The 20,941-nt window shown below is 54.9% G+C and overlaps 1 protein-coding gene across 2 annotated transcripts in view; it reads left to right on the top strand.

Annotated features, from left to right (window-relative positions):
- Positions 1-20,941, top strand: part of CACNA1S (calcium voltage-gated channel subunit alpha1 S) — a 65,402-nt gene that overhangs the window by 30,231 nt on the left and 14,230 nt on the right. For both annotated transcript variants that reach the window (XM_058700244.1, XM_058700243.1), the window contains exons 13-28: positions 269-389; positions 1,237-1,351; positions 2,481-2,574; positions 3,239-3,308; positions 5,865-5,997; positions 6,652-6,781; positions 7,092-7,151; positions 8,717-8,823; positions 9,272-9,359; positions 9,596-9,703; positions 12,048-12,100; positions 12,358-12,504; positions 12,978-13,179; positions 13,659-13,817; positions 15,153-15,263; positions 15,979-16,062. In XM_058700244.1, coding sequence (XP_058556227.1) covers positions 269-389; positions 1,237-1,351; positions 2,481-2,574; positions 3,239-3,308; positions 5,865-5,997; positions 6,652-6,781; positions 7,092-7,151; positions 8,717-8,823; positions 9,272-9,359; positions 9,596-9,703; positions 12,048-12,100; positions 12,358-12,504; positions 12,978-13,179; positions 13,659-13,817; positions 15,153-15,263; positions 15,979-16,062 — 1,782 coding nt within the window. The remainder of the gene's footprint in view (positions 1-268; positions 390-1,236; positions 1,352-2,480; positions 2,575-3,238; positions 3,309-5,864; positions 5,998-6,651; positions 6,782-7,091; positions 7,152-8,716; positions 8,824-9,271; positions 9,360-9,595; positions 9,704-12,047; positions 12,101-12,357; positions 12,505-12,977; positions 13,180-13,658; positions 13,818-15,152; positions 15,264-15,978; positions 16,063-20,941) is intronic.

Here is a 20,941-nt window from a genome sequence, read left to right as displayed (position 1 = left end):
GCATGGGTGGGCGTAGTACAGGTAGGCCTGGGCATTAGGGACAGAGCACAGGGATGTGGCGACCCCACGGCCAAACTCCTTGGCCCACTTTTGACCACTGGGAGAGAGGCCAGAAGAGCAGGGACCTTTTGTCCTGGCCGTGAATGAAGAGAGGAAAGGTTTAGGGGAACTGACAGAGTTGGAGGGGGCCTTTTGGGCAGTGTGGTCCCGACAGAAGGCTCTCAAGTCCATCCGCGTCCCTCTACCCCAGTGCTCCCTGTCCCTCTAGGTCCTAACAGGTGAAGACTGGAATTCTGTGATGTACAACGGGATCATGGCCTACGGCGGGCCGTCCTACCCTGGGGTGCTCGTGTGCATTTATTTCATCATCCTTTTTGTCTGTGGCAATTGTATCCCCTTGGGAGCAGGGCACAGAAAAGAGCGGAGGGAGGGGGTTGGGACGGGCGGGGGCTTACAATGCGGGTCAAGGGTACCCACTTGCCAGGCACCGGGCCCTCTGGCTGGAGGGGAGCTCCCAGGCTCATGGAGGGGGCAGGGGGATGGGACGTAGCATATGGCAAGTGCAGGTCGAGCTGTAGGATAATTCCTTCCACCAGGAAAGGGGAAGGACCACAGAGGTGACTGGTTACAGGTGGGAGGATTTCATCCCAAAGAGGCTGGTGAGCCTGGAACAAGGCAGGAGCAAGAACAGGTCTGGTGGAGGGGCCGTGACGTTGGTGGGCAGCCTCCTCCACAGGTTCGGAGGCAGGCAGGGAGGAACCAGGGAGAAGGCAGACCAAGAATGAGATGGGCACTGGGGAGGGCGAGGTGGACGGGGCAGACAGAGCCGGCAGTGCCCGGGGTTCTGGTGCCGGTACCGTGGAATTTGATATTATGAGTAGTGGGGAGGGAGGGAACCAGTGGTCCTTGAGCTTATGTGCACTGAGCACAGGACTCTCAGTTACAGCGCCTCACGGGTGCCCCACAAAGCCCCCCGAGAGAGCTGGGATCAGTCCTGGGCAGGAAATGGACGGTACTCAAGGCCCATCATGGGCACCCTCTGCAGTCAGGCTCCCCTGGGGATGCTTGTCCGTGTCCTTGGGCCCATGCCATCCCATGGGGTAACTGGCAAGAAGAACTCCAACACCCCACCAAGGAAGCAGGGTTGTCGTGCCAACCCACGGGCAGGGTGAGACTCCGGCCCCCCAGGTTTCCCTTTCATCCACAACCCAAGACTCCTTAGCCGGACACCCTCAGATATCCTGCTCAATGTCTTCCTGGCCATCGCTGTGGACAACCTGGCTGAGGCAGAGAGCCTGACTTCTGCCCAGAAGGCCAAAGCTGAGGAGAGAAAACGCAGGAAGATGTCCAAGTGAGTGCTGCATCCTCAGAAGGGAGGGACCTGGCATGCCTGATGGTGACCTCCTAGCTCTGGGCAGGTGGCTCCTTGGAGCCTGATGAGCAGAGGCTGTGCCACAGTGACACCTGCCCCAGTGGGCAGGCTTCTGCAACCAGCGTGCATAGGGATGGCTGAAGTCCTATGAGGTGTCCCTGGGCGCAGAATTGGAGGCAGTTGGTCTCTAGACAGGCCTCAGGAAATGTGATGGCAGAGCCAGGCAGGTGGGACCAGGGAACCCTGGTGGAGAGTTCTAGAAATTCAACCAGTCCTGCCACGGAGTCCCTGCACTTCTTGAAGGGAGACATTTCCCTTTGCTGCCCCCTGGCCTTGTTGTATGTGAAGTGGTGGTTGGCTTCTCAGGTCTTTTACACCTTTCTCCATCTGCTGGTTGGAGAACCATACTTAATGGTTCTAGACAAAAGTCCTGCTTCCTCCAGTGCCCATGCCTGCGGGAATGGTATGCATATTCTGGGAAGAGGCAGGATAGGAAGAGAAAGAGAGCAATGTAATCCAGACACTTCCAAAGAGTTGAGCCCCGTCTTGAACCAAATCGTGCTCCCACACTGTGAATTCTTTATGAACTAGGCACAAAACCATTTTTCACCCATTTACCCTTCAATGAACATTGAGCGTAGCTGACCAGCAAGCCGTATGTAGTCATGGCCCCAAGCTGGGCATCATGCCCTTTCATCACAGGGAAAGGGCTTGCCCAGGGCTATAGTCCCTCCCATTTGGCAGTCTACACTGCTCCATCCTCCACAGAGTCCCCTGAGTCCTTGGTGTGGGATCCCCTTGAGGATGCCATTAGACTAAGCAGATCCCTGAGAACTTTCTAGTTGGGCTTCCACTGTGGGATTTCTTTCTTTCTTTCTTTCTTTCTTTCTTTCTTTCTTTCTTTCTTTCTTTCTTTCTTTCTTTCTTTCTTTCTTTCTTTCTTTCTTTCTTTCTCCTTCCTTCCTTCCTTCCTTCCTTCCTTCCTTCCTTCCTTCCTTCCTTCCTCTCTCTCTCTCTTTCTTTCTTTCTTTCTTTCTTTCTTTCTTTCTTTCTTTCTTTCTTTCTTTCTTTCTTTCTTTCTTTCTTTCTTTCTTTCTTTTTAACTTAGGGGTCTTCCAGATAAGTCAGAGGAAGAGAAGTCAGTGATGGCCAAGAAGCTGGAACAGAAACCCAAGGGTGAAGGCATCCCTACCACCGCCAAGGTGAGCATCGTGTGGGGTATCTTCAGAGGCAGGATGGGGAGGGACTCTACAAGTCCTCTGGTTTCACCTCCATGACTTAGGGTGCTGGTGGGTGGGTAGGAATGTGGAAAGGGGCTATCTGCCTGGTTATCAGCCAGGTGAGGACATCTGTCTCCACTCTACTGGGGGGAGAGTAAATCGCTACCCTCCCACAAGGAATCCTTTATACTGAGAGGCATAGATGCCCCACTCTGGGAACCAGACTTCCTCAGAGTCCCGGGTTCCCACCCCAGTCAAGGTGTCCCCCTCACGACTTGACACCCCTGTTCCATTGAGAGACCCAGACTGGCTTCCCATCACTTCCTGATTGTTCCAGCCTGGCTCTGCTCAAACTTTCTGGAAATGGTGGAAGCAGAGGTGCAAGGGTTGGAGAATTGGGCCCCAGGGAACTAAACAGGGGATGCCGTGCACAGGCTCAGACAGTCTGAGGTCTTGGCAACTTGTGTGACCTTTCTAGGCTTGGCTTCTCGTTCATAAAAAAGGAATGATCCTATATGACCTATCCCCCAGGCTGTAGGGAGGACTGAGCCGGAGCCTACACTGACCCTCCAGTCAATGACCCTCCAGTAAGCAGAAACTGCAGTTTTTGCTTTTATCCTCATCTTTGTTGTGTTCCTTCCTACAGCTGAAAATCGATGAATTTGAATCTAATGTCAATGAAGTGAAGGATCCCTACCCCTCAGCTGACTTCCCAGGTGAGGGTCCTGGGACTGCTGGAGGTGTATGCTGGTGTTGATTTCTCCCCGGGGACGATCTCTTGGGTGTTCCCCTTCCTGGATCCTTCCATGAGGGGATCGCAAGACAGAGACCTCCCTTCTGACCTAGTCATGCAAATAAGCCATCTGCCCGTCTGCCTTGTGTCCAGTGCACACAATGGAAAAAATCCACACATTCTATTTTCATTCAATTCAGCTAGTATTTATTGAGTGCCAGTCATATACTTCGGTACTGAGGACTCCCGTTTTCAAGTTTTCCACTCTGGCCACACAGAGTAGACCATAGATGAGGACCTGTCTGTCTGTGGTGTCGGAGATGGGCAGGTTACTCCCCACCCAGCATCCAGCAGGGCTGGGGCTGGACTGGTACAGGAATAAACAGAACCATGGCTTGCACTGTGGGGAGAATTGAAATGAAGGAGGCAAGCGTAGGGTGGGCAGGAGGGTAATGCACAGCCACAGACAAACTATAAACGTCTCACAAATGTAAGTAACCAGTGGCTGCTGCAGGCGGGAACACATAGGTTCACAGAGGCCGCCTGGCAGAGCCCTGGAGGCCAAAAGCTCTGAGGTCCTCTCTCAGCTCGCTCACGGGTCCTTGGAGCACTGAATCACTGGTGCAGTTTCAGGAAATTGTGGAATCAGCTGATTAGCGTCTGTTTGCCCCAGTGACTCTGAGCTCCGGGGGGGGGGGGGGGGGAGGACTTTTTGTGCTCCAAATGGCACAGAGTAGGCACTCAATAAATAGAGTAAGTGAACACATGAAAGAATTTTGCAAAGTGATGTGTGGGGAGAATGGAGCTGATCAAGACAGGGCTAATCATATCTCTTCAAATGTCTGCCAGAAGTGAATAGTTGGGTTTTAAAATAATTCATCTTGAGCCGTTTCATCTAACAACCATCACCTAGCAGGTGGGAGTGGCTGGTGTGCAGGGGAGATGACTGACTCAGGAAATCAGAGGTTAAGGAAAGGGAACAGGGTTGGAAAGAAGGGGGGAGGGTAGACGGTAGAGGGGAGGTGGCGTGAGCATTTGGAAGAGAGCTCTTACCAAAGAGGTTGAATACATTTATTCTGCTTCTTTCCAAAGACGATTTGAAATGGCTTAGGACAAAATGAAGTTAACAAAATGGGCATAGACAAAGGAAAAAAGAAAGCAAATGTTAGTTCTAAGAATTAACACTTTCTCATTATAAGAAGGGAAGAAGGGGGGTTTCTGGTGGAGCTGCGAGCCTGTGCAGGCTGCCACAATGGAGACAGAAGAATCTAGTGGTTCTTTCTTGGCTTCCCCAAGGGGCTCTGCCAGGGGCCAGCAGGGGTAAGGATGAGGTGGCGATGGGGTGAGGGAAACAAGGGCCTGGGAAAGACCTGCATATCGAGGGACACCCCAATTTTCAAAAAAATTTTTTTTTAATGTTAATTTATTTTTGAGAGAGAGACAGAGACAGAGCATGAGCAGGGGAGGGGCAGGGAGCGAGGGAGACACAGAATCGGAAGCAGCTTCCAGGCTCCGAGCTGTCAGCACAGAGCCCGACGCAGGGCTCAAACTCACGAACCGTAAGATCATGACCTGAGCTTAAGTGGGATGCTTAACCAACTGGGCCACCCAGGTCCCCCTGCCCCATTTTTTTAATGTTTTTAAGTGTTTATTTTTGAGAGACAGAGACAGATCACAAGTGGGGGAGGGGCAGAGAGCGAGGGAGACACAGAATCTGAAACAGGCTCCAGGCTCTGAGCCATCAGCACAGAGCCCAACAGAGGGACAGCCCAGCTTTGGACAGTGCCCCCAGTCTGATCACTGGAACCTTGGCTCCCCCTGCTAAGCCCAGCTGAGGACCTCAGGTAGTCGGCTGTCTCATGAAGGCATGGGACCTAGCAAGTGAACCTAGAGGGCCTATGTCTTCCTCTTCGATCCCTCCCACCCCGGTATCTGCCTCGGTGCTGAGGACTGGCCGAAGCTCAAGGAATATTGACTTTTTTCCCATGCTGGCAGTTTCTCTCTGAAATGATCATTTTTAGAATTCTAACCCAGGAGAGGAGCTCAGAGCCTGTTTATTTCAACAGGCCTCCTTCCCCTGATCGATTTCACAAATTGGGGACCTGAAGCCCAGGAAGGACAGAAACGTAACTAGCATGCACAGCAAGTCAGGGGCAGAGCCTGGACCACAGCTCAGGTCTCATCAGAAGTAGAGACCACCCCCCCGCAACCCCCCAGTCTCCCAGCTGTGAGCACTTGGGATGGGGTGAGTCCAGCCCTGAGACAGCAGATGAGACAGCAAGGCTCCTTGACTTTGCTCCTGGCCCCACTTCTGGAAGGTTCTGGGGCTGCCATTTTCCCCTGACGGTTCAAATCTGTTCCCTGAGGGGAAAGGGAGCTGGGTAAACTGGACTCTGCTGACATCCTCGTGCCCTTGGCCTGCTACCACCGTCACTTGCTGGTTGCTGGGGGTTCGTGGTTGGATTCGGAGCACAGAGACCTGGCGGAGCAGTAAGGTTTGTAAAGACGCCCCCAATGTCTCTCTCTCCCTCCCCGACAGGAGATGATGAGGAAGATGAGCCTGAGATCCCAGTGAGCCCCCGACCACGCCCGCTGGCTGAGCTGCAGCTCAAAGAGAAGGCAGTGCCCATCCCAGAAGCCAGCTCCTTCTTCATTTTCAGCCCCACCAACAAGTGGGTAGTCTCTTGGCTGCTGCACAGGGTGATTGATGGGGCTCTCGAAGAAGGATGGCTTCTGCTCTAAAAAGTCCCCTTTCGCTGATTCTTTGGGCCTACAGTTACACCAGGAGAAAATGACTCTTTTAACTTAAGATCTGGTGCCCTGTTTAAAATGCTGGTGTCTCCGGGAGAAGCAGTGCCTTAAACCCTATCAAATACTGACTCCTGAGAGGGACTGTATATTTTAGTTCCCTTCTGAGGGCAATTTTAGCCAGGACGAGGGGATGAGAACCCGGTGAGGCTGTATTTCTTCCTGGCTTCACACTTTTATACCTTTAAAATCTACATCGCCCGTAGTCTTCAGGGAGTTTCATCTGTCTGCTTCGTGGATGGAGATCGGCCGGGTCCGTTCTTTTTGGGGGAAACCAGAGGGTGGTGGAGGAGTACTGGGGGAGGGGACGGGTGGCGGGAGAGGGGGCTAGGGCCGCACTGAGAGAATGAGGGGCAGGGCCCCTGCGTGTCCAGCCAGAGGACAGTTGAGGTGCGGGCTAGCCTTCTCCACCGAGCCGGGAGGGAGGGTTCCACCGTCTGTGTGTGGGACCGAGGCTGGTGAGGCCCGAGTGCCCAGGGGCTCACAGCTCCCCTGGCCCCCTGGCCATCTTCCCCCAGGATCCGTGTCTTGTGTCATCGCATTGTCAACGCTACCTGGTTCACCAACTTTATCCTTCTTTTCATCCTGCTCAGCAGTGCCGCACTGGCCGCGGAGGACCCCATCCGGGCCGAGTCCGTGAGGAATCAGGTGATGGCAGGCCTGTGCCTTCTGCCAGCTCAGCACCCCTCCCTACCCCAGGCCTCAGCCACCCGGACACCTCCCTCTGGGGCTCCGAGCTCAGCTGTAGGCTCTGTGTGGCCATAGGCATCAGAGTTTCTTAGAGTTTAAATCCCTGGAGGGGTAAGACTGCCCGGTCCGGTCCTGAACTGTCTCAGCGTGTAACGTGACAGGCTCTTGTTGCCTAGTTTTAATGATGATAGTGATGGTGGTGACAGTGATGATGTCATTGTTCGGTTCTTCCTCTCACCGACTTCTCTCTCCCCTGCCCTGTCACCAGATCCTTGGGTATTTCGACATTGCATTCACCTCTGTCTTCACTGTGGAGATTGTCCTCAAGGTGAGTGAAGGCTTGTGGGACAGCCTGGGTGAGTGGTGTCTCCAGGCCAGGATAGCAGACCTCATGTGGCTCCAACTTACACGCCCGGCACTCGCTCACAGGCTGGGTGGCAGGGGTGAGGGAAAAGCAAGAAGAAAGTGGAGAACAGCAGGGAGGGACTCGCGGGACCCAGGAGCAGATGGGGTTTCTGCTCGTAAGCTGGGGCAAGGAGGTGAGCAGGTGCATGGGTGGGGACATGAAGTACGACCAACCTGCAGCTGAGCACCTCTCAGCACAGCTCAGTGAGCACGTCCGCGTCTATAAAGCCTCGGGCATTCCTCCTCCATAGTGAAGGCACAATTAGCCTTAGACCCAGGGAGCCGTGATTTGTTCCTAGACCTTTGTTACCAATGACTAAAAGCCATCTCCCGGGAATCCCCAGAGAAGTGACCTTTGCCCTAGATGGGTTTCTGGCAGCTCTGTCCCATCGTAGCTCCCCCTTCCTTACCCACAGCACATCACTGCTCTCTCATTCTCGAGGCAGGTACACTGGGTTCACACCATCACCGTGGAGGGTCTCAGAGGCAGAAGGAGGGCCCATCTGGGGCCCAGTAGCCCCAGCCTTCACCTTCATGAATGAAGAAGGGAGAGGGGAGCTTTGCAGAAGGAATAGCCCAGAGCAGGCTGCAACCTGAAATCAGGACAGTTCTTTATTTCAAGGCCTTTGACTACTAAAGCAGTTGAGCAGAGGGATGGTGGCTTCCCTGAGGTCCAAGAGGGCTTCCTGGGGGTGGTGGCGTTAGAGGTGGCCAGGACTTCGTTAGGGAGGGATAGCAGGGGCGGTCCAGGAGGACAGAAAATGGCAAACGCATTATGAGAAGGTGGTTCAGACGTGCTCAGAGAGGAGAAAGTGGTCCTTTGGGGCTGGGATATAGCACAGAAAACAGAGCCTGGGAAGGCGAGTTGAGAAGAAATCACCTTGAATGCCAGAAAAGGCTTCAGGCTCATCAGACTTCAAGGGCATAGCGTGTTTGCACAAAGGGCCTGGGAGATCATCACAGAGTACACGGAAGAAGCTGAAGGAACAGCGAGAAGGTGGGACAATGGGGAAGGGAGAGGGGTCCGGGCCTGGTGAAGGTCTTCCAGTCTAAAGGGGCTGTTCAGCCTCACTCAGCAATCCTCAGGGCAGAGGTTACTTCTGAAGAAGCTTCCCAGAGAGGAGGAAGAGGAATTTTATCATGTTCCACAGGGGAGAGAAGGGCCAGGGCTTCCCCACTCTGTGGCCCCGTGGGGAAGGAGACTGGGGCGCCCTGTGGCATCTGACCAAAGAGACAAGCTCAGGGAGCAAAGTCTGGTGGAGGTGCCCATGAGAAGTCCTCATGTTTCCAGAACTGGGAGCAGAGAATGGGAGAAAAAGCACTTAGGACACAGCAAGGAGTGGAGTGAAGGGTAGAGACCTCCTGGCAGCCACCTGCCTCTGCAGACTGAGGCAGATCTTCCCTCAGGAAGCCCTTCTTTGTGGGGACACGCCCGTCCCCAAGCTCCCCACCGCCCCCACCCACCCAGGATGCTGGCTTTCCCCACAGATGACGACCTACGGTGCCTTCCTGCACAAGGGCTCCTTCTGCCGCAATTACTTCAACATCCTGGACCTGCTGGTGGTGGCCGTGTCCCTCATCTCCATGGGACTCGAGTGAGCAGTGGCAGGGGCCAGCCCCGGGCGAGGACCCCTCCTCAGAGCAGAGTCCCACCCACTGTTCGTTGGTGGGCACCAAGCCACAAGGAGAGGGATTCTCAGGGCCATTGATGGGGGTCCAGGGTCCCCTAGGGTGTCACCAACTGGACTGAAGTGACAGTGCTTAGCAGGAGGGGCTGCAGTCCCTGCCTCTGGGTCGCCCCCAGTCTGATGAGAGAAACAGAGCCTGTAGCCACCCATGGAGGAATCCCTTACTGTGCTGCACCACCAGGCAGGAGGCGGCTTTATCCGGGGGTGGGGTCCTCGCGCAGCCTAAGGGAAGGGTGGGGAACGAGGGGACTGTGTTCAGGCAGAAAGATGGCAGATGTGGAGGACCAGAGGCCGGGGGCAGGTGGAGGGCTGGAGCAGGCTGCCCTCACCCCCCACCCCCCGCCGCCTCCCCCAGGTCCAGCGCCATCTCCGTGGTGAAAATCCTGAGGGTGCTGAGGGTGCTCCGGCCCCTGCGGGCCATCAACAGAGCCAAGGGGCTGAAGGTGAGAGGGCCTGGGTGGGACCCCAGGAGCAGGAAAAGAGAGGCTGCAAGGACCTGATCCTGGAAACCTCCGCCCAGCCGTTGCTGGGGCACGTGTTGCACCCCCTTTGCCAAACGGGGGTAGGGGTGAGGCTGGGCAGCCATGCTTCCCCATGAAGCTCCCTCTGCCCCCACCTAGCTGGGAGGCAGCAGGGGATAGCAAGGGCGGGATGTTGCCGACCTGGTGTCCCTCCCCAGCACGTGGTGCAGTGTGTGTTTGTGGCCATCCGCACAATCGGGAACATCGTCCTCGTCACCACCCTCCTGCAGTTCATGTTTGCCTGCATCGGCGTCCAGCTTTTCAAGGTGAGCCCCACCTGCCCGGGCAGCTTTGCCCCCCGCCTTCCGCAGCTCGGGTGCCAGCTCTGAGGCCAAGGCAAGAGCCAGTCTGTTCCCCACCCTCTAAACAAAGGGAGCCCCAGACTGTGAAAGCAGATGTCCTCGAGTGCACAGAGTTGTGAGGCTAAGCTACCTGGAGTCTGGATGAGGTTTCCTAGGCGATGCCCCTTCGTGGCCCCAGTGGCTCTGCTGGCCACCATGACCGTTGCACCTGCTGTCTTCCTGGCTCTCCGTGGCTTCTCCTTGAGGACCAAGCCCCCTCCCCTACCTGCCGGACCCTGTCAGCCCCCCTCCCCGTTATCAACCTCCCCCACCCCTCCCATCCTGCCAGGCCTGTCTAAAACATGCCCCCTACCTCTAGCCCCCATCCACTCCACCTTCGTCCGTCAGCTGGACTTCAGCACCCCGTGCTTCTGGCCGGTGTGGCTGGCATCATTCATATCTACCAGGAGCTTCTGAGGGAGGGAGGCCATCGTTCTACCCTGGGAGCCGCCTCGTTCTGTCCTCACTTTCCTGGGAGGACACAGCTATGCAGTTCCTCTCTAGGAATCAGCCCCGCAAGGCTCCCCTTCCCCCGAGCTGGTTTCTGGATGCCTCTGCCCTTCATACCATCTGCAGGACACAGAAATTGGTGTCCGAGTGCTCCAACACCCTGACATTTCCTTTCATGACCCAAACCGCTCCTGTCCCCCGAAGCATGAAAACCACGATGACATAACTTCAGTCAGACTTGGGCACTGACATCATCATACCGTCATTCATTCATTCGACAGCATTTGTGGAGCATTTTTCTCCGAGCCGGCGTCTCGGTTAAGGCCGAGACGGGGTCATGAAGCAAACCCCACAAGTCCCTCCCTGTGGGCAGGGAGCAGGTTTGGGGGGAGAGCAGTCAAGGTGGGGTTCCCTGATGACCTTAAGGGAGATGGGTCCTGTTGGTTACTGTCCTGGAGGGGTGGAGGCATCCCCTTGGAAACCGCATCCGGACTGAGATGGCTTAGCCTTCAAACCTCAGTTACCATGATTGGCGTGTGACCTTCCCCTCCTAGTTCCGGCAGAGGGCTGCCCCTCCCCTCGAGCCCTGCCCCCTCCTCTACCAGGGGCGCTGGGTGTATGTCTCACTCCTCCCTGACCCTGGCACCCAGCCTGGGCCTGGCATATAGGCAGCCCACAAGACATGCTCCCTGGAGGAACGAATGAGCAGCCCCCTCCTCCGGCTCCTGTGTGCCTTCCAGGCAAGAGCAGCTGTCCCTCAACCCCCCGACCCCTGCCCCAACCCCTGTGCTGTAGTCTCTCATCAAAAGACCCCCAGCTCCTGCCCACTCAGATAATGCCCAGACATCAGTTACAAGTGGCATTTTACCCCACGTTTTACCCTGTGGAAACTTCGCATACATTCCACATTACATCAAGAGTTTGCTTCCCATATTAAATTGGGTGTTTTGTTTCAAGTGCCCAGAAACCTGCCCAGTGACAGCTGTGTCCTCTCCCTGCTTCTCCCCCAATGTCACCTGCCTCCCCTTCACCCCTCTGCTCTGGCAACCGTAAAGGGGGATGTGGCTGGAACAGCACAACCCTGCAGCGGGCAGGGCCTCTGTGCCATCAGCCAGTCCCATATCCTTGGCTGAGGCAGCTCTTTCTCTGGGCCTTTGAGGGGACTCGACCAGATGCCGTGAACTTCAGGCTTCATGTAGCTCCATTCAGGCCTGGCGATCACTCCTTTTCTTCACACAGACTCTTCTGTGGGTGCCCAGTCTGTGATGTAGACAAAAAGGGAAACTGCTCTGACTGTAATCAGCACAGGGGGCACAGTGCCCGCCTCTTCAGGCCTCCAAGTGGGGGTGCAGGACCCCCGTTCCACTTTGAGATGATTTGCGCCCTCAAGACCCGGTTGGGCTCTGTCCCTGCAACTCTTACTGTGCCCTGTGTGCCCTGTGGCCACCCCACTGGCAGGAGAAGGAAGGGGGGGGCAGCCCTTCTTGGTCTGTCATGGGGAGACCTCAAGAGGGCTTCCCGTAGCAATGGGGGGCAGGGGGCTCCCTGAGGGAGGGGCAGGGCCGAGCTGTATCCATATTTCCTTCCCCTCAGGCCCAGCCTGTTCAGGAACTGGCTTCTCAGCCGCGACAGCCTCGGGCCTGGTAGGGAAGCCCACAGGGCAGCTGAGGGAAGGGATGATGGTGAAGGAGGAAGACAGTGCTGGGGCCCTCTTTCCACATGCCCTGATGCTATTCACTTCCGTAGCCCAGTTTTCAATCTTGTTTCCATGACAATGTGTGTCCCTCCCTCCCTCCCTCCCTCCCTCTTCTTGACACAGGGGAAGTTCTTCAGCTGCAATGACTTATCCAAGATGACAGAGAAGGAGTGCAGGTGGGCTGAACTCTGCTGGCTGAGGGCACGAGGTGGGACAGCCACTGCGTGGGGGACCTTGTGTGAGGAGGACCTGGGGAGCCTGAGCCCCTAGGCCCAGGAAGCGTGTTCTAAAGGGTCCTTCCTTGGGAAACTGTGGTGAGGGAGTGCCCAGCAGTGTCCCCTCTGGTCCCCAGTCTACGGGGGATCAGAGGATGTGGGTGGGGAGGGGGCAGCCCAGCCATGCACAGTGGAGTGACTGAGCCTCCCCACCCCAGGGGCTATTACTATGTGTACAAGGATGGGGATCCCACGCAGATGGAGCTGCGCCCCCGCCAGTGGATACACAGCGACTTCCATTTCGACAATGTGCTCTCGGCCATGATGTCACTCTTCACGGTCTCCACCTTTGAGGGATGGCCTCAGTGAGTGAGGGCTGGGGCCTGGGTCCAATGGGGGCATAGTGGGGGCAGTGCCAGGGAGCCATCTTGCCCTTCTGCAGCCCTCACCACTCCGTGCCAGGCCCGCGGTAAGCGCTCAACAAACCCACCAGCTGGGAGGGTGTGTGGGACCAGTGTGTTGACCGGCCACCCTAAAGACATCCTGACCTGGGCACTCTGACAGAATGTCCCAGTCCCCCAACAGGTGTAGGCCTCTGTGCCCATGTGGGGAGCCCTACTGATTGATTAGGGTAGATGGGGCATCCCACGGAAAGGCAGGCCCTTTCCAGGGCCTGTCCCAATCTTTTCTGGCATGGTCCTAACTTCCCTCCTGGTGCTTGATCGTTCAGAAAGCTCCCTCGGGTCCCTGTGGCCAGTGAGAGAAAGCCTGTCCTTCCTGGCCTGGCTCTCTGCCTCATCACCCCTGTCCAACCAGTCTCTTCTCTGCCCACCCCAAGGCTGCTTTACCAGGCCATAGACTCATACAAGGAAGACACAGGCCCCGTCTACAACAACCGGGTGGAGATGGCCATCTTCTTCATCATCTACATCATCCTCATTGCCTTCTTCATGATGAACATCTTTGTGGGCTTCGTTATTGTCACCTTCCAGGAGCAGGGGGAGACTGAGTACAAGAACTGTGAACTGGACAAGAACCAGGTGCCTGGGCTGAGGTGGAGAGCGGACTCAGCAGGCCTCCTGCCAGCCTGAGCCCTAGGCTCTGACCGGTGAAGAGTCCTGGGCCTGGGGTTGACCCCAGAACCTCCATTTCGTGCCCAGACCCAGCCTGCATACACTCTATCCCATCCCCAACCCATCCCCAACATGAAGCAATACAAGTTGGTGCTGTGGGAGTCTTCTCGTGGAACCCTCGTGATGCCCAGAGAAGGCTAGTCCTTCAGAGCCCCTGGGTGGGGCTACAGCCATGTTAGAAATGGGCCGGGATAACTCAAGGGAAACCCACAGGCCCACTGGGACTCGTCCCCTAAACAGTCCTGCAGAGCCCGTCAGCCACGAGTTCCTGGCCACAGCTGCTCCTGGCTGACCAGAATGCAGGGTTCCCTCCAGCCCATGCATGTGAGTGTGAGAGCAAGGGAGGGGCCGTCAGCGCTGACCTGCCCTGTGGTGTTGTGTCTCAGCGCCAGTGTGTGCAATATGCCCTGAAGGCCCGCCCGCTGAGGTGCTACATCCCCAAAAACCCATACCAGTACCGGGTGTGGTATGTCGTCACCTCCTCCTACTTTGAGTACCTGATGTTTGCCCTCATCATGCTCAACACCATCTGCCTGGGCATGCAGGTAAGGGCGCCCCCAGGAGATAAGGGCCGGATGGACTGGGGCCAGGGGCGGGGCAGGTGGGCGGGGCAAGGTTCCCGTCTCCTTCCCCCAGTATACTTTTCCTGGCACCTCCTATGTGCCAGGCACCGTGTGGTGAGGTACTGCGGGGCACAGAGAAGTTCCCTGGGCCCAGGCCTGGTTGCCAGGCACCCAGTAGTTTATTAAGAAGGCATTCAGACATACAAATAGCTGCACAAATCTGCAAACAGGAGATAGCTGTGCAGAAGCACACGGCAGTGTGGGAAGTAGGAAGTGCCTTCTCAGTTTATCTTTGGCTGTTGCAAATCTGCGTGATTGAGTTGGCTGGAATCTTGGCTGCAGTCTCAAGAAAAATGGCTTTGATATTCACAGAACAGGTGTCTCTTAGGAGTTGAGCGTACTTTATAGACAATATCACAATCAGCAGCATCGTTAGCAAACCTTAATTAAGCATCAGATCCCTTAAGCCCCGTATAAATAGAATTGCACAGCTAGGCTTCCTGGCCCTAGGCAGACACATCCAACAACAGGACTCCGCATTGCCAGGTGATGAGGACATGGAAAGTGAATCACTGGGCCAGCAGGGCCAGGTCATACAGAGGATCGTGAACAATGGCTTAAGTTTGGGCTGAGCTGGGCAGCAGAATTAGGCAGTCTGGCTAAGACAGGGTGGGGTGGGGGCAGCCCCCAGATCCTTCTGAACTACCTGGGGGGGGGGGGGGTTATGGAAGAAGCGGGAGTTCATCAACTTTCCAAAAAGACCACGAGGTTCCTGGCAGGTTGTATAAGGAAACAGAATTAAGGAGCATCACAGTGCTGGGTCAAGGGGGCTAAGGTTCTTGCTCTGACTGCTTCACCATCCCGGGGGAGAGTGTGCACGAGTGTCAGCCTGGTGAGCTCGGTGGCCCACCTGTACACCTGTAGCTGGTGATAATGCCAGCTCTGGAATCAGCATTCTTCTCTCCCAGTTCTGTGCCCAGATGACTAGATGGAACCTGTCACTGAGTCCTGCTGAGGGGCCTCCCCTCCTGGTCATCCCATAACAGATCTGGAAATAAGCTCTGACCTTGCAGTCCCACGCGTAGACCAGCCTGCTCAGCAGGACCTCTCCTCCTCCTCTTGCTGTCTCTTTGGGGAGAGGGGGATCCATTAGACTTGGTGGGGATTGCCAAAACAGGCACCTGGGTTTTGGAGATTTCAAAAAAGTGGGCAGGAAGCCTGAGGGAGCTGCCTGGGAAGAGAATGGGGCTCTGGGATGCAACCTGCGGGGTAGGGCCACTGGGCCCTTCCAGCCCCCTCTCCTGTGCCTCTCCACAGCACTACAACCAGTCAGAGGAGATGAACCACATCTCAGACATCCTCAACGTGGCCTTCACCATCATCTTCACCCTGGAGATGGTCCTCAAGCTCATGGCGTTCAAGGCCAGGGTGAGTGCTGGGGCACAGGACAAGATGAGCAGATGGCACCTGACAGGACAGGTCACTTCTCGTGCGCCCCCACCCCAGTCTCATTCTACTGAAAGCCCCTTCATCCAGCACTTCTGGTGCCGCCCTGCTCACCCCTTTGCTTACTTCCACCTTTAGACACAAGGCATAAGGCATGCAAGATATTCAGGCTGCCAGAACTGGCTGATGACCGAATAGATGTTGGCTGCCTCTTCCCCAAGCCCTTTGTTGAACCTGCCTTATGTTCCCTGCCTGCCCTTAGGCTTCTGAAGGGGGAGTATCTCACTGTGTCTTTGGTTCCCCAGTCCCACTCCCACCTGGCCAAGCCCAGCCAAGCCCAGCCACACTCTGAAAGGTCTGCACTAGCGAGCTCCAGACGGGGCTTCAAAGCTGGGGAGGATGAAGGAGTTCCCCATCCGGATCAGGGTCCCAGATCCTGAGTTCTCAACTATTCTGTCCCTCCTCTCTGACCACCTTATGCTCTGGAGGAAGGGAACTACAGAGCCCAAGGGAGAGGGGTACTGGAGTGGGTGGGCACGCAGGAGCACTAGTGGAAAGTGGGGCCACGCCCACCCCACCTTGGCCTGGCTTGGCCATTCTGCATTACCTTGGACGGGGACCATCACCTTCTGCTGGCCACCAAAACTCCTTCCCCCTAGAGCTCACCCCCTGGTTCTCCCATTGCTGTCCTTCCCAGGGCTATTTTGGAGACCCCTGGAATGTGTTTGACTTCTTGATTGTCATCGGCAGCATCATCGATGTCATTCTCAGTGAAATCGACGTGAGTATCAGGCAAACAGAGCCATCCCCGGGGTGGGGTGCAAGCACTTGTGCAGTCCATAGACATTTGTGGGGTGCCTGCTGTGTGTGCAGCATGGCGCCCCGGGGGTCTACAGAGTTGGAAATGACAGGCGTCACAGCCTACAGAGCAGACGGATAACTCAGATTCTAGGCAGCCATCGTGAACGCACCAGGCTGTCCAAGGCAAGAGCTGTTATGAAAGGGAAAAGGTCTCCTCTGGGTGGAGCGGTCAGGGAAGGCTTCGAGAGGTGGTACAAGCTGAAGGTGGGTCCTGAAGGAAAGCGAGCTGGTGACCGGAGGTGGAGACAAGAGCAAACACCACAGGCAGAGCTGCTGTAGGGGGGGCACAGAGTAGGAAATGAATGATAGAAGATTCGGGGCACACCCAGAGGTCCGGTTTAGCAGAAGCACATGACTGTGCAGAAGAGGGACGAGGCGGGGGGGGTGGGGGGGGACGGGTAGGGATGGCTGGAGAGGTAAGCAGTGGCGAGGGGGCCTTGAACTCTATGTAGCAGACAATGGGAAGTTACCAGAGGGTTTGGAACAAAGCAGTAGAAGGACTAAAGCTGTTATGGAGGAAGTTATTTATTTAGTCTGCAAATACTTATCAAGTACCTCCCACCCATGCTAGAGATAGAGCAATAAACAAAACACGGAGGCCAACAGACGATAAAAATTCTCTAACATGGCAGATATGCTCAGCGTGTGTTATAAAGAAAAATAAACCAGGGTGAAAACTTACTGGAAGGGAATGAAGGGTTGGTGCCAAGATGGTATCTGAGTGACAACCTGAACAAAGCAAGGGGGTAAGCTGTGCAGGTATTGGCACAGAGTGTTGTAGGGAGAAAAACTAGTGAGTGCAAAGGCCCTGAGGTTGAGGAATAGGAGGAGGCCCTTGTAGCTGGAGTGGAGAAGGTAGAGATGAGGTCAGAGACAGAGGGAAGGTGCCAGATCCCTTAGGCCCTTGAAGGCCATGGTTATGATCCTGGGTTTTATTCTGAGAGAGATGAGAGCCCTTTGGAGGGCTTAAGCCTGGTCTGACTTTAGTTCTAAAGGATCCCTCTGGCTGCTGTGTTGACAGAAAGCTGTGGGGGACACAGGGCTGGCCCAGGGAGAGCCGCCAGGAGGGTGTTGTGATAACCAGGTGAGAGGTGATGGTGGCTAGGGGGCTAGCTGTGGACGTGGTGAGAACTGGACACATCCTATTTATTTGGGAGCTTGAGCTGACAGAATTTGCAGCTGGCCTTGATTTAGAGTGAGAGAGAGAGAGAGAGAGAGAGAGAGAGAGAGAGAGAGAGAGAGAAACAAATCGAGGGTGACTACCAGGATTCTTGTCCAAGCAGTTGAGCTTCCATTTACTGAGATGTGGAAACTGCTGCAAGGCAGGTGTGGGGCAGAAGCCAAAATTTCTGTTTTAGACACGATAATTTAGGATGCTTACGAGGCATCCGGAAGGAGATACCCAGTAGGCTGGGATTTATGAGTCTGGAGCTCAGAGGCTAGGGCGGGTTGGAGGTATAAATTTGAAGATGCTTTTTAAAGTTGTGGGGATGGACGAGATCTGCAGAGAAGAGAGAAGGTATTTAGAGAGAAGGGATCCGGAGGCTGAGCCCTGGAATGCTCCCATGTTTAGTGATTGGAGAGACGAGGAGGAACCAGCAAACAGACTAAGAAAGAATTGGCCTCTGAGGCAGGGGAACCAAAAGAGAGTGATGTCCTGAGATCAAGGAGAACAGAAAAGTCAAGGAAGATAAGAGCTGAGCATTGACTTGAATTTTGGCAATGGGGACCTTGGCAGGAGAAGTTTCACTAGAATTATGGGGAAGAATGCCTGGTTGCAGTGGGCTGGGAAGGGAGAGCAAAGAATGGAACAATTCCTTTGAGGTGTTTTGCTACAGAGAGACATAGGAGTTAGAGAAAAATGTGGAGCCAAGGAGAGTTTCCTTGAAAATGGGAGAAGGGGCATCTGGGTGGCTCAGTCGGTCGGGCCTCTGACTCTTGATTTTGGCTCAGGTCATGATCTCATAGTTCATGGGATTGAGCCCTGCATTGGGCTCTGTGCTGACGACCTGGAGCCTGCTTGGGATTCTCTCTCACCCTCTCTCTCTCTGCCTCTCTCCTGCTCTCTCTCAAAATAAATAAACTGGAAGAAAACAGAAACAAAAACAAGAAAAATGGGAGCATATCCTCAGGCTTTGCAAATATCTGGTAGTAAGGAGGTAACTACTGGAGCAAAGTCTTTGAATAAATGAAAGGGCTTAAGACCCGGTGTCCCAGGGGAGAAGCTGGATTTCAGAAAGCTGTAGTTCGTCCATAGTAGAAAGAGGGTGTGCAAAGCAAACGGGCATAAAGCAATGAGAGTCAGGGCTCGGATGGCAGGAGAGGAACAGAAAAGCTCAGAGGCAGCAGGATTTGGTGAATGTGGCCCTGTGGCCATGGGAAGGAAGGAACCCAAGGTGGCTCAGCACCTCCTGAAGAGAAGGACTTGGGATGATGCACTCACCTTGATTCTGTTCTGGTGCTGTGGGTTTGGATGCTGGGTACACAAGTGGAAACGGGTAGCAAGTCATTGGAAATGCAGGAGAGGAGCCGAGTGTCACTCTGCGTCTGGCACATGGTGGCAGCTTGATCAACATGGGCTGGTCCCAGATGCATGGAGGTGATGGTTCAAGCCTCGGGTGGGATGAGCCAGCTGCGAAGGAGTTGAGATCCTGCAGAATTGAAGCCAGCAAGGCCACAGGGTTTGTGATTGGAAGCCATCCATGAGCAGGGTGACAGACTGGCACACTGTGGGGCTGAAACCAGTTAAAAGGATGCAGCAGTGACCAGAAAGTGATAAGAAGAAAAAAAAACCCAAAAAACATCAAGCAGCTGTGAGTACAGGAAACAGTTTCTGCCAGGAGGTTAGGTGAGGTAGTTACTGGAAAGTGGATGTTGATTAATACAGGGAAAGGGAGACCACAGACGGAGCGAGTACAGAGGAGAAATTCACAACATGTGAGAGAAGAGATTGTTGAGGAAGGGATTAGAGTTTCGGAGGCGACGGCAAAGGACACGAGTCAGAAGACTGGAAGAGGAAGAGTGTAAACAGAGGTGGCAAGAATCACGAAGGGTGCAAGGGAGCAGGGGGGTGGGGCGGAGGGAAGAGGGTGTTCATCCTGGGCAGTCACAGGCGTGTCCGAAGCAGCAGGCAGAATCCTCCGCTGGAAGTGAGGACAGGACAGCGGGTGTGAGTGCAGGAACTGACCCTTGAGGAATAGCCAATGTGATGAGTCCATCTTCAGGAAGAACGACGGGGTCTCAGGTGGGCCTAGTGAGCTCAGTTTCACCCTGGGGTAATGCTCGAGGAAAGGGACCAGACCCCTGATGTGGTCTTGAGGGGTGGCACATTGGGTAGAGCGTCTCAGCGCAAGCAAGGGCGCTATAGAAATGGCAGGACAAACGTCCAGGCTGAGTGGCTGAGGGTCACTGCAGGGTGAAAGAGGGGAGCAGGGGACAGGGAAGAGGAGATCCAGGAATCAGAGACAGAACTCAAAAGACGGCTTCCCTCTGGGCAGAGTGCCTGCGGAGGAGTATCCTAGGAAGGATGTGGAGAACACTCGGCCTTCTGAGCCACCCTAACCGTGGCCATAGTGCGATTCTGCTCAGAGGTGGCTGGTTTGGCCGTGGAGGTGCCCAGCTGGGGACTAGCCCCAAAGCCAGGAGCCTTACCCATGCGTAGGGCTTCTTAACTTTCCGCTGCCTGATGATAAGCACTTTACGGTCTGCCAGCCCAGGGGTGAATCCTATGGAGAGGTGGGGGAGAGGGCTGGCACTAAAGACACCCGAGAGGGGGCGGGGAGTGGGGGAGCAGCTGAGGAAGAGTCTGGAGCCTGTGAGGAAGGAGCCCTCAGCCTGAGATTCCTTTAGGCTGAAGCCCTGGCAGGAACAGCACTTTCTGGGGACTTGGCTGCCTTGCTGTCTGGGGGAGGGCTTGGCCTGGGAATCCTGTTCACCCCCCGTGTGCAGAAAGACAATGACAGAGCTCTACTCAGATCCTGAGGGGGTGGGGCAGACTAAGGGCTGGATAGGTCCTGGGCAAAATCAGTGTGTGTGTGTGTGTGTGTGTGTGTGTGTGTGTGTGTGTGTGTGCGCGCGCGCGCATGTGTTTGTGCGTGCGCGCGTGAGTGTGCATGCATAGGTGGGTAGGTGGGTGTTGTAGATTTCCATCCACTTTGGGTTTCCACTGGGAAATAGCATCCCAAAGGCCTCATGGTTTGATTCTCGCCAGCAAAATTAGAAGAGAGAACCCCAAACAGCCAAAATAAACAGCCTGAGATCTGTGTAGAGGAAGCCTGGATAAATCAAAACAGTTTCTTTGGTGGTGGAGGGCCCAGAGGGCATCGGTCATTATTGGATTTTTAGGAGCAGATGTACTAATAATGTTTCCCTGAAGTCATGTTAAGACTTCAAATTTGAATGTTGGTTTACATTCTTGACCTACAAACCGGGGAGCAGACTAGGGCAACCCTGCCTGTTAGAACTTTCTGTAACGATAGAAATCTCCTGTTCTGTCCAGTCCGGTAGCCACTAGCCATTCGTGTCTGTGCGTCTGGTGGTCACTTGAAATGTGGCTAGTACAACCGAGGAGATGAATTTCTAATTTTATTTAATTTTCACTGTAATTCAGATAGCCACATGTGCTTAGTAGCTACCATATTGGTGGTATGGGTCTAGAACACTGGTTCTCATCCTTGGCTGCATATTAGAATCACCTGGGATGCAGTTTAAACCCCTGGAGCCAGGCCCATCCCCTAGAAGCAGACTTAATTGGCTTGGGTGGGAACCCAGCAAAGGAATATATTAAGTTCTCCAGCTTA

This window comes from Neofelis nebulosa, chromosome 15 (assembly GCF_028018385.1).
Source record: "Neofelis nebulosa isolate mNeoNeb1 chromosome 15, mNeoNeb1.pri, whole genome shotgun sequence".
NCBI lineage: Eukaryota > Metazoa > Chordata > Mammalia > Carnivora > Felidae > Neofelis > Neofelis nebulosa.
Note: the sequence above shows the minus strand (reverse complement) of the source record. Positions and strands in the feature narration are given on the sequence as shown.